This window comes from Thunnus maccoyii, chromosome 23 (genome assembly GCF_910596095.1).
Source record: "Thunnus maccoyii chromosome 23, fThuMac1.1, whole genome shotgun sequence".
Classification (NCBI taxonomy): Eukaryota; Metazoa; Chordata; class Actinopteri; order Scombriformes; family Scombridae; genus Thunnus; species Thunnus maccoyii.
The window spans coordinates 22,985,629-23,006,188 of NC_056555.1; the positions used below are offsets into that span (position 1 = coordinate 22,985,629).

Sequence of the window (20,560 nt, forward strand, 5' to 3'; positions counted from 1 at the left end):
GCAGATATACACTTGATATGACTAACTCAGACTGCTGAAGCTGAATATAAGATTCACATCAGATCAGCTGAATCTGCATCGTCCAAGGAACACACTGCAAATATGGTTTTGCTATGCCTACGCAGTTCATGAGTTATTAGCCAAAACGTAAAATAAGTATAACTGATGACATAATGGCACTATTGGTACCATGTTTTAACATGTTAGGCATTTCCACATGGGACACCTGTCCATGAAGTATGAATACTTTAACTCTTTTAGTTTTTGAGATATCAACTTTCAAACATTCCTCCCATAGATTTTCATTATAAATTTTAATATTTAAAAAAATTCTATAAAATCACTGGAGTGTAATAGAAAGAAGAAAAGTCATAAATGTCCTTAATGAGCTGAACCTTTTGATATTTGAATGGTTTCTGTAGCTGAGGAAGTGAGTGTTTGAAAAACGTACAGAGGAATAATACATAAAGCTTTGAAGACCAGCATTCATACTAATAATAATTTCAAAATTACAATGGCTGGCTATAGATTAAATTTTAATTTACAATCTAAATTGTAGCCTATATATTACATTTACCAAAAAAATTACAATAAAGACTCTTTCTATTGCACAAACTAAAGTGTTGTGAGGTCAGTCACCACATCTTAAACAGAGTAGAGCTGCAACTAAAGATTATTTTCATTATTGACTCATCTGTCGATTATTTTCTTGATTTATCGATTAGTTGTTTGGTCCATAAAATGTCAGAAAATTGTGAAAAATGTCACTCACTGTTTCCAAAAGCCCAAGACGCAACCTAAAAAGTCTTGTTTTGTCTCAACCAACAGTCCACATCCTAAAGATATTCACTATACTGTCATAGAAGAAACCAGAAAATATTCACATTTAAGAAGCTGGAACCAGATGATTTTGGCATTTTGTCTTAAAAAATGACTCAAAACTATTAATCGATGATGTTGATGATTAATTTTCTATCAACTGACTAATTGATTAATCGACTAATGGTTGCAGCTCTAAAACAGAGTGTATCAATCCCTCATAGAAAGTGTTTTTACCCTCAACATTGTGTCCTGGATCAAATACATGACTGTCAAAAACAAGGCCTAAACCTCCAGAATAGTCAGACTTGGCAGTGCAATATAAGGCTGTAAACAACACCCGTTAGCTTATCACCATGACATAGCAGTTGCAGGAATGACAGGCACAATCTTAGAAGATTCCCTGTGCAGGAGGACAGCCTGTTTGTTTTCAAATTCAACTGGATTAAAAACCTTTCTTTAATTCTTTTTAAGACACAGAGGTGAGTGCAGACACCAACAGAAATGAACTGACCCTCTCTTCACCTTTCCTTTCCAAGCGGGGGTCTGACAGCATAACACAGACCAGAATCGGACACTCAAAACTCTTGGAAAGCCAGATGGCTGACTAAATTAACAACTGGCTAAAAGCATAAATGACTCATTGGGTCATTTGAACCAGAGAAAGGACCAGAGAACTCACATCAACAAGACCACTGGACTGTTAAGGGACTCCTCGTTTGGATCTTGCTTATCTCCATAGATTGTCATAAATTTGAGAAGTGCATTCCTTAGTGATTTCTCAGTGGTATAGTTAATCACCCAAATAAGTGATTAGGAAGTGGGCTTCCTAATGTCTTCCCATCTGTCTTCTGCTGCTCTACAAGCCTGAACTCCTACCAAAGAATAAAGTCATACAGTGACAAAGCTTTCACACTATTTGCCCCAGAATTATAAAACTCCCTCTCTCTTTATATTAAATTATCTCAGTCCAATAATAACTTTACAGTGTATTTGGCCTCATAGGCCCTGTTCACACCTGGCGTTAACATGCGTTTTGGGTGATCTGATCACAAGTGGACAGCTCTAAATACAGGTGTGAATGCACCCAAGATGCATTGAGGATGCACTGAGATCCGATCACTCAGACCACATTCGGAAGTGGTCTGGGGTGCATATTGTCATATCATGACAGGTCACCTGGGCAGGCTAGGGTGGGGCAGTGCAATATAACTGAAAAAACAGGCACACATATAGAAGGTTCAAAAAAGAAGTTGAAGTTCTCCATTAAGCAGGTTATTAACAGGTAACTCAGGTAACTTCTTCAATCAAAATCAAAGTCCAAGAACCAACTTAAAACACCCCAGAGGAGAAAAAGGTTCTTTAACAACTCAAAAAAAGAAGAAAAAAGCTCATTATAAAGTGTCAGTTTTCCCCTTTTAAGGTGTCTTCTTCCACTTGAACACTTCTTAGTCTTTAAAGTACTTTGCCGAATGTAGGTGATCTTTCAAAGTCCACTTGCCCAGCTCCTTCCAGCCATGTGCTCTCTGTCCCTCTGCTCCTCTTGTTCTGCCTCTGTCAAGTTCCCAAGTCCTGCTTTAATCAGGTGGGTTAAAGGACCAGTGTGCAGATTTCAACAAACTGAATACCCCTCCCCTTCCAAATGTATAGGAGAACCTACGGTGTTTGGTTTGTCCATTCTGGGCTACTGCAACTTCTGGGCACTGCAACATGGCAGGCTCCATGGAAGAGGACCTGCTCCCTATGTAGATATAAAGGGCTCATTCTAAGGTAACAAAAACACAATGATTCTTATTTTCAGGTGATTATACACTAATTAAAACGTATTTATGAATATTATATTCCATTTCTGCTGAGTCCGTTCTGCTAGATGCTACTAAATTCTACACACTGTACATTTAAGTATCTACACCTGTCTGAGTGGTGAGGCTTTCTGGGAGATGTAGTGTGTGCAGCAGCAGCCATTTTGAGATGTGGCAACCGAACCTGTATGCAAATGTAGCACCCCTCTACTATATGTCCCCTTATGACGCCACAATATGGCCACATTTTTTTAGCAGTGTTTATAAATGTGTTCTGGGCTGCATTGAGGGACCGCCTACACAACTGACAATCTCTGCATACACGGAAATACCATAGACTGTATAAAAATATGGACGGAGTTACCATAATGTCACCCGTTGGTTTCTGAGGAGCAGTTTTGAAGCTCAAAGCGAGCCACTCCGGCCGTCGCCATCTTGGCAGTACGTGACTCTGCCTAACTCCTAGCCAATCAAAAATGGGCAAAGAGGCGGGCCGAATGGCCAAAACAAGCCACCTAGCGGCTGGCGGACCTGTCACTCAAAGCAGCCATGTCCTTCATTATGCATAACTTTACGGCTTAATAAAATTTAAATGGGTGAGTTATAAAAACATTCACCCTCAGTACAGTTGTCATGAAAGGGGAAATTAGCTACAGAGGCCTACACTGTTTTTTGCACCAGGCTGTAAACATGTTTATTTCTGCTGTAAAGTTGGACATTTTAACATGGGGGTTTATGGGAATTGACTTGCTTTTGGAGCCTCAAGTGGCCGTTCAAGGAACTGCAGTTTTTGGCACTTCCGCATTGGCTTCATTTTACAGCTCTGGAGGTTGCCACTTGGGAAATACATACTCATTCATGCCCCTATTAAAGTGCGCAACAACAACAAGAAGCCACAACAACAGGCAAAATGGATTCTCGTGGATGGAATACACACAAAAAACGTTGATTTCCATTCGAGCCAAAGAGTTTTGATTTTGCCCACGCACCAAACTTTGCAAACTTCTTCTTCTTTTAATTTCTGGCAGACTAGGCATGGAAAGTGCATTGCTGCCTCCCGTCGGTGGAAAAACGACGCGTTTGGTCTTTGCAAACGGAAATAATGTACGTGTCTATTTGCATATAGAGCAGGGAAGTGAGATCTGATCACAAGCGGTTACTCAAGACGCATGTGGAGACGCATGTTAATACCAGGTGTGAACTGACATATTCAGAACTGTCTACTTGTGATCGAATCACCCAAGACCATGTTAGTGACAGGTGTGAATACAGCCTTAGATTTGACTGTGTGCACAGATTGAGGACGAGCCTGTGGGTGTCAGCTTTATGTTTGTTGGATGGTTTGATTTTCCGTCCTGTAAAGCACTATTTAAATAATCGGCTCTATCACCTGCTTCTTTGTTCAAAAATCTCAGTCAGAACTCCTTCCTGTTTAGTGGATGAATTGAATTAAACAGAAAGAAAGAAAGAGAGTCAAATACAAGTGTATAGAGCTCTACATCTCTGTGTGGGGGGGGGGGGGGGGGGGGGATCTATATTCAGCACATTATCCTCGGCAAAATAATGAATCACACCCACACACACACACACACACACACACATATTTACAGGAACATTAAAACACACAGTAATTTCATTTCATACATGCAGGAGAGAGATTCAGGATATTCAGGATGCTGTTGTTGTTTATTCATGCTGGTTGAATGCATTCCGTGTGTGTGTGTGTGTGTGTGTGTGTGTGTGTGTGTGTGTGTGTGTGTGTGTGTGTGTGTGTGGTGAGTCACAGATCAGTTGAGTGGGATGTTTACAAACCCCCAGGCACTCTCTCTCTGTTGACACATAATGCAGCCACTGACATATGCATGCTGTGATTCCAGTGTGTGTGTATGTGTGTGTGTGTGTGTGTGTGTGTGTGTGTGTGTGTGTGTGTGTGTGTGTGTGTTAATGCATTGACAACATTTGACAGTAATCTATGAAATGAGACTCCAGCTGCATCTCTTCATCCTCTTCAAATGTCTCTCAGGAAATGATCGTGATTGTGAAGATGTCGACGACGCTGAAGATGAAAACTGTGATGATGAAAAATATGATGGTTTTTGAAGAGGACAATTAAAGATCAATTTTAGCTCGCAATGCAACCTAACCACAAGGTCCACGTAGTAGCTGTTCTGGAGCTTTCGATCGTATCACATGATCTTCATCGGCAGGTGGAGTTTGCCCAGTTCTCATAAAACTTTAGATGTTCAGAGCTCAAAAGTTGGGAATAAAAATCAGTCATGACCAACAAATCTCAATTCTTTCCTTTTCTATTCTAAATTGATGGTATTCATAATGATGACGATGATGAAGATGAAAAATCAATTATGGTACATCCTCTCAAAGTCCTTAAAGGAACAGATTGATTTGATTTCCTTGCTGTGATGAAAAGATCAAAACCACTCTCACATCTGAACAGTAAATAGGAAGCCAGATCTGTCAGCTGGTTAGCTTAGCTTAGCATAAAGAGTGGAAACAGGGGGAAACAGCTAGCCTGTCTGTAGAAAAGGCCCCAGAGTTACAAATTAGTGTTATTTAAGTACAGTCACCCATATGGTGCTTCTATGTCTACTGTTAGAGAAATTCTATTGGGTGAGTCAGCCCACATGCTGGTGGTATATCGTAATTGACGCCACGTAGTTCAAAGCAGTGTGCTTGGTCAAGTGATGGACTACAGTTGTGCAGTGCAATAACTTTCATTAAAAGTGATCTGTGGGTGACTCCCACAGTACCTTAGATGGGAACAAAACCAGATAAGGATGTAAACTGGTAGAAGCAGGATTGACAAGCAGAAGTGACGCTGTGTGATTCAACGTTCAACTCCCAGTTCCCAGCAGATGGATGCAGAGACAGAACTTCTCTCAGAAAGAAACACAGATAACTAATGGACGAAGGGCCAACTGTTGTACTAATTAATTGCCAAGGTTGAATATTCTGTGTTCAGACTACAAAGCAACAGGCTACAAGTCATTTTCATTGGAAGGCAGCGACGTGAAGCTACAAACTGACACCTGACATTGGTTGCTGCAGGATGGGCAAATCAAAGTTGAGCTGGCATCAACTTTTTTCAGCACTCAAATGATGTGGTGAAGCATCACCCAATCATGCATTTCTGTTTTACCATTTCCACTCCCCTTCTCTCTCCTCACAATTCCTGTTCTGCTCCGTCTAAAAAATGGAATAAAAACTGATTCTTGCCTTTATCTAGTTCCCTGTGTTATTTAACCCTACCCTTTTCATTTACTGTGACACTAACAAAAAAAATGCGGCTTGGCAGAGCGTGGCAGCTTTTGCGTACCAGGTAGTACCAGGTATGTAACATACATTTTAAACGCACAATGGCTAGCTCTGATACTGTGTTATTTAATAATACATGTTTACTAGCTAAGATAATCGTAAATTAATATGGTACACAACCCATGACGACATAATCACAACAACAAGCGCTTGAGCAACACTTCAACGGCGACTTGGTGACAATGTAGCTAGCCACGCTTGGCTTTTTTGTAGTTTTGTCGCTTGTAGTGTGAACACCCCTTAAGTGTGACGGAGTGCTCTGTAAGATTGCATGGCGGGTGTGGGTATGACTATAAATCTGAGCGTTTGACTTCACTTTTGGTCTCTTTGTCTGAATCCAGACTTATATGTGTGTGATTCTGGAATAAAATTCTTAAAGACAAATTTCTGAGTATTGATGCAGTTATAGATAACTAACTGTCTGCCAAAGTGGATGAGAATTCAGAGCTTAGGTGCTTGCGATGTGATCACTAATTATATCCGGTTTCATGCATGCTAGTTCATGGCCCTCAGCTCACCTGACTCAGCACATCAGATCGAAATATGTCATGTGGACTTCAAAACATGTTCATACATTTATTACCTGTTGTTAGTACTGTTGAGAGTGTTTTATGGTTGAGCTAAAATATGAAGTAGCTAAAGTCAAGTATTTTTACCTGTATTGCTATTGAGGCTTTGCTAACTCAGTGACAGAACATAGCACACCTGTAGGTAGCATCCTGTGGGTTCATCAGGATTTAACACATATCATAAATAACAGGAAGTGTTATGTCAACATTAGCAGTAACTAAACACATAGTTAATATGTCAGTTAATAGTCATATTCGTATCACTCCTGATTATTGTTTATATTAGGATTGGTAATATTATGCATATTACTGCATATGGGTGAAATTAATGTATACTTATGTTATCTTTCATTCAGTTGCATTTTGTAATTCTTTCTCTTTATAAAAACCACAACCAGACATAAACACAAAGCTGTGAGTCAAGTCAATTTTATTTATATGGCGCCAAATCACAACAGAAGTTATCTCAGGGCACTTTTCATATAGAGCAGGTCTAGACCGTACTCTTTAATTTACAGAGACCCAACATTCTACTTTACATTTTACTGAAGTTCTTTTGATCTTTTTGTGGCGCTGCAGGCTGATGTGGGCTGTTCTGAACTTGTATATCCTGACTGACAGTGATCGGTAGTTTTCCAGTTTCCATCTAAATGTAGCACATTTAACATAATTTAATCATCAAAAGAAAATGTAGTTAATGCTTGTTTCCATTCACTCTTATTGTGTGAATATTAGAAGATAAACAGTTGGTGACACTAATTCTCCAGTCAGTGCCATTAAACCATTGCAGAAGAAAAGGACACAACAAGATAATGTCATTAAAAGAGTCAAAGCTCAAACGATGGAAAACCATGTGGGAAACGTCATGGAAATATAACATCTCTGTTTGTTTCATGTATTCATCTGAGGAAGGTTACAGACTCCTCATCGCTCCACACAGATCTGTTTTCTTCTTTTCTGTGACGTTTAATTCATGTACGTCATCATTTATTCACTAAATTGTTTTTAGCCACACCAGTGGCAAGGCATTATGGATGGCGGTGTCAGTCTGTTGGCCAGTTTTCCGCCATTTTGTCCAGACTGAAATATCTCAACAACTGTTGGATGGATTGCCATGAAATGTTGAGCAGATATTCATGTTCCCCAGAGGATCAATCCTACTGACTCTGGTCATCCTCTGACTTTTCCTCTAGTGCCACTATTTCTGTTTTTAGTGAAATGTCTCAACAACGATTGGATGGAATGTGATGAAATTTGGTTCATACATTCATGTTCCCCTCAGGATGAATTGCAACAACTTTGCTGATCCGTAAACTTTTCATCTAGTCTTGTCATAAAGTCAAAAATTTAAGCAATCCAATACTTTGGTTTATGTCCAAATATCTGCAAAACCAATGACATTCCCATCAGCCTCAGCTGTACTTTGTGCTTAGTGAAAATTAGCAAATGTTGGCTTGCTAATATGCTAAATTAGGATAACATCTTAACATTATACCTGTTAAACATTATTTTTAGTCTAGTATCTTACTTTTGAAAGTGTATTTGTATTGAATACGGATGTGTCTGTTTCAGTGCAGTCAGTTGCTTCCCTGAACTTTTTTTTATCAGTGCATTAGGTGACAAGGTGGTGCTTCATCAGTAAGGTTATAACCATTTAAACTCTTTAAATTTCACATTAAGTTTATTTAAACGCAGTATGATATTATCATGTAGGTATCCTAGTTCCAATACTTCATTAAAGCTATATCATTTTCACACTGAGTGAAATCTTGAGATCTTGATATTATTTTGTACACATTTACCCAAATTCAGTAGTAAAACATTTGGTATTTTTGTAAACATTGGAATCTTAACATGAATTTAAAGATAAAATTGAGTGGGCTTTAAATGTTCTCCCACACATGATGAATATATAAATATTTGCCACCAGAAATGTTAAATGACAATCATTTAATAGAATTTGAATTGAATAATTAGTGAATGATAAGCTGTTATGAATTTTGTCTAAATAACTGCAGGGAGTGTCTCTCTCTGACTGTACCTCTGTTTGTCTCGCTCTCCATATTGAGGTCAGTCTCTGCTTTTTGTCTCGTAGCCTGCAGAGACCCATTCTTCCACTTCACTGCTTCTTTTCCTCCACTCCCTCCTCCATCCCTCACTCCACAGCTCCACGGGGAGGAAAGATGGCTGCTTGTCATGTTGACGGCTGTCAGTTAATTGTCCTTTATGAGGCTGAAGTCATTAACAAGCTTGTTAGTGAGGAATTCTGTCTGTTTAACAAGTTTAAGATGCGGGGTTAGGGTCAGTGAGTGTGTTAATTTGATTGTATGTTAGTTTTTAGTTATTTAGTTATGTCATTTTAATAAAATAACAGTTGAAAAGGAGGGGCGTTACTCCCTATGAGTATAAAATAATGAAATAGATGGCAAAGCTTGTATTAATATCAAATTACAGATAGAGTTTCAAGCTAGAGGTTCAACTCAGTGGTTTGATCCAGATGTTCGATCCATTGTTTTGTTACACTGGTTTGATCAAGTGGTTCGTTACAATGGTTTTATCCAGTGGTTTGTTATAATGGTTTGATCCAATGGTTTATTCCAGTGGTTTGTTACAATGCTTTAATCCAGTGGTTCATTACAATGGTTTGATCCATATGTTTGATCAAGTGGTTTGATCCAGTGGTTCGCTTTAACGGTTTCCTCCAGTGGTTTATTCCAATGGTTTGATTTAATGGTTTATTCCAATGGTTTGATCCAGTGGTTCATTACAATGGTTGGATCCAGAGGTGTATTCACAGGGTTTGATCCAGAGGTTTGTTACAATGGTTTGATCCAGTGGTTCGTTACAATGGTTGGATCCAGATGTTCGATCAGTTGGTTGGATCCAGTCGTTCATTACAATGGCTGGATTCAGTGGTTTGTTAATGGTTTCATTATTTCCTCCCACCTCTTGTGCCTGAGTTGTTTACTTTAATTGTTGTTCTCTTTCTTTTTCTGTGAATTGTTTTTGTGTTTTTGTATTGCTTAATAAAAGACAAACAAACAAAACATTTTTATACTGGATCAGAACTAGCAGCAAGAAGGTCAAAGGTTGTGGCATCCTGACACAGAAACAACTGAGCTTGTTACCTGTCAGTCAGCCATGTACTGTATACTTTTTTGGTAATGTTGGTGTGACATCACCTTCACTGCTTTGTTCTCTATTTTAACTCAAATTAAAGGCTGAAAATTGGTAGAATTCCCCTTTAATCCACAGCAGGGTGGAGCGGGGGGTAAATTCCTCAGAGGCGAGTCAGTACAGGAACAAGAGCCTTCAAATACCTGTATGTGTGTGTGCGGTTTCCAGGATGATATGACTGCAGGTTCATTATTGTAAGACACATCAGCAGACTGAACTGAAACACTTTGAAATGTGTCTTTACAGTATATATTTTTTTTACTTTATATTAATGTATTTTATCTCTATTATGTCTAGAGATGAAAAACACAAGTTGATTAGAAGGAGAATGGTTGGGGAATCATGTGTTTCTGTATTTGTAGACTTTGTTTCTGTGTTCCAATTATGAATTGTTTCATTAAAAGCTACTTCTTATTGCCAACTTTTAAAGCTGGGATTCTCACCATTGGGGTCAGGACCACACTTAGGGTCAGAAAAGATTGTACAAGAGATAAATTATATTTCATTTATCATTTACAATCAAAACTGTGGTCGACACAGAAGAAGAAACTGTTGACATCATAACAATGCCATGATTGCTAGAAATACACATTACTTTTGAGTTTTGCAAATAAGGATTTTGAAGGTCTTTGAACACCACAAACCAAATAACACTCATCGTCATTGTGACCTATTGTGGTGAGCTACAACTGATCCTCAGAAAATCACACTAAGACCAAGAAAGTTGTGTTTGTTTTTTAAAATGTATGCTTTGCTCTTTTATGGGTTTTTTTTTAAATAAAATACAAATGTTATATTTTGTCAGTAGTGGTAAAGCTTTTGAAAGACCAGGACTCTGCAAGATAACCTGTATAGAGAATGAGGTTAGACGGTTTTAAAGTGGCTGACTTCTTATTAACAACTTGTTTAAAAAGCTGTCAGGACCACACACTGTTTTACCCTTCAGGGCCTTCAATTTGCTTGCAGTTGGTTATGTGACGGTAAAATTTAGTGGCCAGAGTTTTGATTAACTCTATCTCCATACACTAATCTGTAATTTGTTCCCATGGCATTCCCAACACAAACTTTTTACCTATTATAGACCAGCTGGTGCAGGTGCAGGTGTCATGAAGGAAAAAAATAAATTATTCATGCTCCTGTGTGCACAAACTGATTTGTCCTCTGGAATTACTTAATTTGGGCTCCAAATTAATAATTCTTGTCCATGAATTAACAGAACATGATAACAAAAGGGTAACGAGATATGATAATTATACCTTGAAACTATATCAATTTGTCAACTGTCAAGATATTTTGCTGTACCGTTAATACCAAAGTAACCATCCCTTTGACATTTCTGGGTGTGTTAGGCATTTTGGGGAAATAATGCTGGGGTTTTTATGATCTTTGCATCAATTAGGTATGTCAAGTTATGTCAGGTATTTAATTTGCTAGAGTACCCAAAAACAGGCATTGCTTGCCACACCAAGCAATTAGTAGACCTAATAAAATTGCAAACACTTTGCAATGTGACCCCAGTGACAGTGGACAGTTTTTCCATGGGTGTACAATTAATAGGAATGTTCAAATTAATGTAAACTCTAATTAGATTGCTGACTAGCTAGAACGTTAGTTTAGCAGTTTACTAATGTTGCATAGCAACCAAAGGCAGCTGGGAACTACTTTCCTTTAAATGACCCTTGTAATGTAATTGTTATTTAATAAAACTGTTTCTTATTGGATTGTGTCTATAATTTCTATATTGTAATAATTGGCAACTGTTTTATAAAAGCAATATCTCACTCCTGACAGTGTGGCTGACACACCCCTCCAATGTGATATAATCACAATATACCACAGCCAGTGGTGAGATATTGTTTATATACCATGCCTTTTGTATAGATACTTTTTTCTCTCACCTACTATTTTTTACCATAACACCATGACAAAGTCCTTGTATGTGCAAACGTACTTGGCAAATCAATCAATCAAACTTTATTTATATAGCACCTTTCAAAGAAATCAAATGCAATTCAATGTGCTGTACAAGCGACTGATAAAACGTAGGATGTAAAAAATGGATTTGGAGACTAATGCTAAATAACCAAAAAGCAAAAAAGTTAATTGAAAAAGACAACAATAAAAGGTGGGTAGTTAAGATAACAAAATATAACACAAGCGATAAGAATAATAAAACAAATAAATGATGAAATACTACGCAAATAAATAGATTATAATAAAACAGTAAAATGTTAATAACATAAATAATAACGATAAACAGTAAAATGTCAATAAAACAAAATAGAATAAAATAAATAGTAATGATGGTGATAAATAAACAAAGTATACAGGTAATAAAACCATAAAATCATAAAACACTTAAAATGCACAAATGACTTAGCTAAGATAATTAACGATGTTTGTTAGTTATTTTGTCAATTTAAGCGCCATCTGTTGAGAAAATGGAGCGTCAGATGGGATAGGATCATGAAAGTGGCGGGTTCGGGATCCAACGGTCGACCGGTACCCCGTTTGCCTCGCGGGCTCCTTCACGGTCATCACGTCACTCTCTCGCTCCCTCTCTCTCGCGCTCCTCCAGAGACCACGGCGAGGCTCGAGGGGTAGAGTTACAGCGGGGGGAGGGGGTCGAGAGACACACACAAAGAGAAGGAGAGAGAGAGAGAGAGAGAGAGAGAGAGAGGCTCGCGTGCCTGTGTGAGCAGCGGAGGGAGGTAGGAGCTTAAGCTAAAGCTAACTAGCCATGTTGCTGTCGCCGCTGCTGCTGCTCCTCCCGCTGCTGCTGGTGGTGTGTGTCTGCTAGCGGGCCGCCCTGGACTCCATATCCGCCCTGAGGTGCATCATGCCCGGCTGGAAGAAGAACATCCCGGCCTGTCTCCAACCGGACCAGGAAGGAGGTAAGACCGGACCAGACCGATCCGTTCATGCTCACACCGACCGGCGAGTGCGTCCCTCTCTCTCGGTGTGCGTGTGTGTGTGTGTGTGTGTGTGTGTTAGTACATACCTGTGTGTGTGTGTGTGTGTGTGTGTGTGTATGTGTGTGTGTATGTGTGTGTGTGTGTGAGCGCGTGTAGTAATTATCGCCGGTGCAATCTCTCGCGCAGCGTGGTTTGGCGCCGCCGGTAGAGCTCGCACACACGGCGACTGTCTTGAAATTAGTGAAAGTTGATACCGTGTGTGTGTGTGCGCGCGTGTATGTGTGTGTGTGTGTGTTGTCTCGTGTTAATCTGACGCAACGGGTGAGGTTACAGTGACGTTACGGTGATTTAACGTTACAGGCTACTTGTGTGCTCGCTGACGCGTTTATTCATCATTAAGAGCAATCACCGGTGACCGGTTACCGAGCAGCGTGAGTGGAGATAGCAGGGCTGCTAATAGGCTAACCAACGGTTAAACCGGGGCTGGTCAACAGAGGGTCTGCCCTTGTGTGTGTGTGTGTGTGTGTGTGTGTGTGTGTGTGTGTTTGTGTGTGCGTGTAACGACCACCTTCACCGGGCTGCAGGCAGTCGCAACCCCGGTGTTTACTGGTGTTACGGTAAAAATGTGTGACCCCACAGTTTGTGTGATGCTGGAGGGTCAAGTGTGGAAAAAGCGTCCTGTTTTTTTTTTTTGTTTTTTTGTTTGACTAAAAATTGACTGGTGAGTTAATGCTCCACCTTGGCCACCAGTTTCTGCTCTCACAGACGTCAAAATGTGTTAGTGTAACGCTTTGTTGGCAGCACATAGCAGCGCCTCTTACTGTTTTCACAACACCCCTCCATCAATATAACACAGTACTGTACAGTGGAGGTGTAGTATGTTAATCCTACTGTTATACTTTGTTGTATAATATTGTTTTGTATGGTAAACTATGGAGAGATATAGTATTTTTGGTTTAATATGGTATTGCACAGTCAGTGTTGATTATCCTCATTTAGTCTCTCATTAGGGTTGGGCGATGTCTACCGATGTCCACAGTGAGACATTGCGATGGACGATGTTATCGTATCGTTGTTGTCTACATAAATACGCAGGCCACCTGTGCGGCTCCTATTGGAGTCCTTGTTTCTGTTGCTGCGGTGGATTGAGTAGGCTGCCTGCGCGATTGCTGCGTTCGGGACTTATGTAATTAGCAAGGTTTCGGTAATAATCATCCAGCTATCCTGAGTGGGTGTTTGCGATGATAAATCTAGTGTCAGCTCATGGCGTTGGCGATGAAGAGGCTGGGTAGCGGTGGTCTGTGAGGGGTCTTCCTTAACCTTGCTAGGATACTGGACCGGCATCCTCGCTTCTGTCTCTGTTCTCTCCGCCATCTTCGACGGCTGCCACTGGGTATGGTAATCCATGGAGACCCTGATTCTCTTGCAATCTGCAGTGGTATCTGATGGGAGTACTGGAAGGCACTCGTGGTGAAAAATTGGTCTCTTGTTGCGATATGTAGAAGTTTTTCCTGACTGTAGAAGAATGGTGGTGGTACGATGGTGAAGGGAGCAGTGGTCAATGACTGACAGCCATCAGCACAACCCTATTGCTCATATATAATACTCAATTTCACATTTGATGCTTTTACATTGATGATTAGAGCAGCAACAAATGGGCAGTTAATGAAAATTAGTAGCTATTTTATTAATCGATTAATTATTTTGGATCTTTTTTTTTTAAAGAAAAAATGTGAGTATTTTCTGGTTTCTTTAGTCTCTATGACAGTAAACTGAAAATCTTTGGGTCGTGGACTGTTGGTCGGCACAAAACAACATTTGAGGACGTCACCTTGAACTTTGGGAAACAGTGATTGATATTTATCACCTTTTCTGACATTTTATAGACGAAACAACTAACTGATTAATTGAGAAAATAATTGACAGATTAATCGGTAATGAAAATGATCATTAGTTGCAGCCTCATTGATGATTGCATTTCCAGTCTAAATAAAGAAGCTGACGACTGTTTCAGATTTTGAATAGAGTTACAAATAAATGATTAATGTCATAATCAATTAGTCTTATGAATATTTATTCAATTAATAGTTTGGTCTGTAAAAACATGGCAGTTTCCAAGAGCCCAACGTAGCGTCATCAAATGTCATGTTTGTACGACCAACAGTCCAAAACCCAAAAAGAGATTCAATTTACATTAATGTAAGATAAAAAAAAAAAGCAGCAAATTCTCAAAAACTGAAACCATCAAATATTTGGCCTAAACAATTTATTGATTATCAAAATAGTTGCCAATTGATTTTCTGTCAGTCAACTAATTCACCGACTAATGATTGGAGCTCTAATTTAGAAGTTTATGAGGAGAGCTGCAACTATTGGTTGATTTACAGAAAGATAATTGGCAATATTTTGATAATCTATTGATTTTTAAAGTGATGTTCCAAGTTAAAATGCCAAAAATGATCTGATTCTGGCGCCTCAAATGTGAATATTTGCTTGTTTTCTCAGTCTTCTGTAAATATATTTGGGTTTTGAACTGTTAGTTGGATAAAACAAGACATTTGAATATGTCAACTTGGTTTTTAGGAAATTCTCAACATATTTTGACCAACTTTGGGCTGGGCAATATATATCGATATTATATTGATATCGTGATATGAGACTAGACATCATAGAGTTTGGATATCATAATATTGTGATATAAGTGTCTTTTCCTGGTTTTAAAGGCTGCGTTACAGTAAAGTGATGTAATTGTCTGAACTTACCAGACTGTTCTAGCTGTTCTATTATTTACCTTTACTCACTTAATCATTATATCCACATTATTGATGATTATAGTCATCCCTACAATATTGTCTCAATATCAATATCAAGGTATTTTGTCAAAAATATCATATTTCTGAAATATGCTGTAAAGTAGATTTGAAGCATGTTTCACAAGACACAAACCCTGTTTTCTTTCTAATCTTGTACAGACAATGTGAATCTATGTGGAAATATAAAATTAGAGAAAACTGGATGCAGATAAATCAACCTGATTTTTGGAAAGAGTATTGATTAAACCACACGGTCCAAGTAGAACAAAACCAGACATGTCATCACTCATCTAAACTGTACTAGTGTAGTAATTCTCCTTTTACATGTGGTGTCAGATTCAGCAAACCATTTTTAGCTCACATTTAAAAGGTTTGAACTTTACATGACTGCCACCAAAGAATGAGGACACTTAAAGGTAAAATAGAAATACGGCGTCTTCAAAACCATTTTGTATGGCACCAATGATTGCAATAATAATAAATAATAAATAATAAATAAGGATAAAGAAGTCCTTTAAGCGGCAACGTGTCTCATGACTTTCACTCGGTGAGGCAAATCGGTGAAAGCTTCCTAATGCTTTTACAAGCCAGCAAGCTCCAGTGATGGTGAGATTCTCAACTGTCCAGACAGTCTGAGAGAGAGCGTGGGATTGACCCGTTGCTGACTTTAACAAGCAGCAGATTGGATAGCGGGTAACAATTATCTATTTTTGGAAGGTTAGGACTACATTTCAATGGCTTGTGACACCTTAAAATTAATTTACACAGCTCATATGTCTACAATTTGTCACCAGTTTCTCCAAAGAGTGATGATTTCCTCTCAGATTGTTTCATTTAAATACTTTTTAAAGCTGTGAGAGGTAAAATTATTCATGAATTCATAAGAGAAAGAGCAGAGCGTCTGAAAAAACAAATTGATTTTGTGTAGCACAAATATGGACTGCAACTAAAGACTATTTTCATCACCAATTAACCATTATTATTTCTGGCAGCCTGATATAATGTATTAAAATATCTTTTTTTAAAAAAATCAACACAAAACTCAAAAGATATCCAGTTCATGATCATATATGACAAAGACAAGCATCAAATCGTCAACTTTTAGAAGCAGAAAACAGGAAGTTTTTGGCATTTTTGCTTGAAAAACAACTGGAATGATTAGTTGATTATCAAAATAGTTGCATTTGTGATTATTGAGTTAATAATCCATTAATCGTCTGATAGTTGAAGCTCTAGTTGTTGCCCCCTGTGTTTCTGTGTTGAGTAATATCGAGGTTATTGTGAGTCCAGTATACTGTACGTAAGGGGATGTTAAATGTTTTCTTCAGTCCCCGAGGCTGTTATAAAATATATTAGTGTTGATTTGGTGTTGAGCAGTAAACCTGTCTGTAGTGCCCATGGAGAGATAATAAATAATCTTCAGGTGTACTGTGACACAGCTAAACCGTCACAGTGCTGCGCAGTGGGGTGCTAGAAAAATGACAATACACTAAAATGTTAAATACTAAGAGCCGTACAGTGAAACATGGAAAAACAGCTGTACAGGGAAAAATATACAGTACATGAAAGAAACACCAGACAACCAAAGGCAAAGAGAGTAAAAATAGACAACAGGTAAATAATAGATAGACAAACCATAAGAGACACCGTACTACTGTAGTAACATCTATCAGGTTTATTTGTATAGACTGATGTCATGTGCAGTGTCTCAGTGGGTTTTAGTTCATGATATCTAAAAAGAAAAGGAATTAAATGTTAACACACAAGTTAAAAAAATACAAAATTCAATAAGAGATCACCTGCAGTGTGGTAGGAGATGCAATATTGAACAGAAAATTGTGACATGTATGTTAATTAGTCAGATTTTCTCTTGACTCTGGGACGCAGTAGCTCATTTTACTTCATCTCACCTTTAGTGTAGATTTATAAAGTTATTATTTGTAGGTAGGACTGAGAAATATCTACAGCAGCGCACAGAGAAATCTTGTTCTCAGACGTATTTTAATAAGATATAATTTCATTAATCGCTACCAAGATAAATGTGACAATTAATCATGATATTGATTTCATGTGAACTACAGCAGTGTATCGCTGCCGCTACGACATAAACGAAACTTTTCAGGTAATTACAAGATATTTTTCATGTTATTCTGAGATAATTCGTTTCTTGTTTTAACAACACATAACTTTATCTTGTTATATCACAAAACTTTACTGTTATTTCTCAAGTAAACTTATCTCATTAAAACAAACTTTTCTCCTTGTAACACAAGTTATAACAAGAAACGTCCATACGTCGTTAAAACAACAATATAAACCAGTCATTTTCACTATATTTTAGCTGATGTAGGCTACAATATCGTCTCTTTTGGCACTGACAGGATCTCTTTGTGGTTTTTACGACATATAGAACTTAACATGTAATAACGAGAAAACTTTTTTTTTTAATGAGATACGTTCATTTTGTGAACTAAGGAGAAAGTTTTGTGATATAACAAGATAAAGTGAGATGTTATTACAAGAGAAATGGTGATGATAAAAGGTCATAATAACATGAAAAATTTGTTATATCATGATATTAATAAAATGAGAAATGTTTTCTCATTATAAACTACTAAACTTATAAACTGAGCAAATTTTGGTGGCAGCAATATGCCGCCGTAGATATCACCTGAAATTAATATAGAAGGATGGACTGTAGGAACTTTATTGTCCACACTGTGGGAAATTATCTTTGGTTTCACCACACAGCTCAAAAAAACAACACAAACAACTGACAACACAGGACACAGCATCGACATTATTTAATATACATAAATACAGTAGAAAATAATTCAAATGCAGAAATACAGTAGAAAATACAGTACAATAAAATAAAAGATGACAATTTATTGTCACATTTATCTCAATATTGTTTAATGAAACAATATCTTATTAGATCCGTCTGTGCACAAGATTCTCATTAATTATTTGTACTGAAAAATAAACAGTCAGGCTTCAACGTTAATGTTTTTTTCACTTGCCTTGTCGGGCAAGTGGGTCAGAAATCTACTTGCCTAAAGTCAATTTTTACTTGCCCCTATACAAATGTTATCAAATAACAACAGATACTAAAGTTAATTGTCATGTTTAGTCTTTATTTAAGTAAATGAAACAGGACAAGTGTCATAGATGTGAAGCTACAAACATTCTTGCATATAGAAAATATTATGACTCTTCCCCTAAATTACACTGAACACTAAACTCTTTTTATGAGCCCAGTTTCTTTCAAATAAAGGAATAGACCCGATGGCAAATACATTATTTAGACTCATTTCTTCCACTCCAAGCTTCCTGATTTCCCTCTTTTTAATGTTTCTCGTTCTCGACAGTATTTATGGCAGTGAAAAATTACACGTTCCACTGATTCCTCTATTTGACAGAGCTCATATAATCCTGAGGGATGTTTGTTTCACGCATCACACTACTAGCCTACTCGACTCCTGATTGGCCAACGGCGCGTGCCAATATTCTCCGATGCGTGCGAGGAGACGAGGCTACGATGTGCGCCGGAGAATGAGAACATAATTTATGATACGACGATGATCGAAAGAAATGATTGAAACATTTTTTTATTTTATTAGCCCAACGTGGCATTTTACTTGCCCCGGCCAATCGGGTAAGCCTTCTTGTTGACCCATGATGACAGTACATCATAAGTTATGATAATATTTATGTACCACAACACTTCCCAGAACACTTAAGGTATTTGTTTGCTAAAACAGAAAACTCAGGGTAAACTATGCCGCCCTTTAAAGTATCTCAATATGATAAAAAAAGATTTGAAAAACACTTTTATGGCTTCTGAACTCATTAACTTAAGCTGGATCTGTTAGAGTGACATTATTTTAACAAACGCTGGTGTAACAGACTGCTGCGCCTGAAACAACAGATGCTCTACAGATCCTTTATTTTCAAGAGCAACGTGTATGAAGAAATTCATTTACTGTATACATATTGATAAAATTAGGTCGGTTAGAGTGCCATAATCTCGTTGGATTTGGTTATTCTTCGATTATTGCGGGCATCTCAGACTGTCACGCCTCATGCTTTCCTCCACCCAGACTCTCCATCGTTTGCCCAAATCAGGATTATCTTCCTCCACTATCTGACTCCAAACTCCAGGCTTGTAAATATTCCTACAGAAACCCGCAGAGAAAAACCCTACAGCGCTACAGGCAGCTTTTTACAGCATGCTGATGATGACAGCGTCAGGTTCGTGACCCTGACTTCTTACCTGGCAAGTCCAGAAGGGACCAGCACCTGTCTCCCTTCAGGCCACAGTGAAACTCTGAGCTGTGGCCAGGACCTCTGCTGTCTGCTGCTCGACAGGAGTGTCCTTCCTGCTGAAGTCCTCACAAACACCAATCAAAACTGTGGCCACGTTCGTCCAGCCAGTGTTTGAAACTGCAGCCTGTTTGTATTGTATTAAATATCGGAGAGAATTGTTGTCTGTTTCTTGTTATTCTGTTAATTAAATGATCAATCTTTTAGTCCAGTGGTTCCCAACCTTTTAGCTTTTGATGCTTGCAAATTGGGGCTTAAACTACTGTTTTTCATTATTATTATTATTATTATGAATTAATCATATTTTCTTGATTAATCAGTTAATTGTTTCATTCATAAAGTGTCACAAAAAAGTGAAAAGCTGTATTTTTGCTAACAAAGAAAGATGAAGGTGTTACTCCCTTAGATGCATGCTTCTTCAGACAGACTTTGAATCTGAAGAACTGCCTGCAAGTCAAACTCCAGGGCTTCAACCTGCTCTGACGCTTCGTTTGCAATGTTTTTTTTCTACCTTGCTGAAGAGCTGATGTTGGTTCGTCGTGCACGCCCATAAATGGCTGTTCGTTTTTGGTGGTTGGTCACTAAGGTTGTTGCTAAGGTTTTTCTGTGTGTTGTTCATGTTGTCCACTCACATAGTGTTTCAGATCTGATTCAACTCCAACGTGTATGGATGTGTTTGACAAGTTTATATTTCAAGTAAAGAACAAGACAAAAAGTGAAATCCTGCTACTATAGTTTGTTTACGTAGCCTCTGGAGTCCTGAAGCTGACCAATCAGAACAGAGTGGGCTCACCAGGAGGCGGGCC

General features: G+C 38.3%; 1 protein-coding gene across 1 annotated transcript in view; it reads left to right on the plus strand.

Moving 5' to 3' along the window:
• The first annotated feature begins 12,012 nt into the window (after positions 1–12,012).
• Positions 12,013–20,560, plus strand: part of grip1 (glutamate receptor interacting protein 1) — a 74,390-nt gene continuing 65,842 nt past the window's right edge. The window contains exon 1 of the mRNA XM_042402818.1: positions 12,013–12,594. Within this exon, the coding sequence (XP_042258752.1) occupies positions 12,540–12,594 (55 nt within the window). The 5' untranslated portion in view covers positions 12,013–12,539. The remainder of the gene's footprint in view (positions 12,595–20,560) is intronic.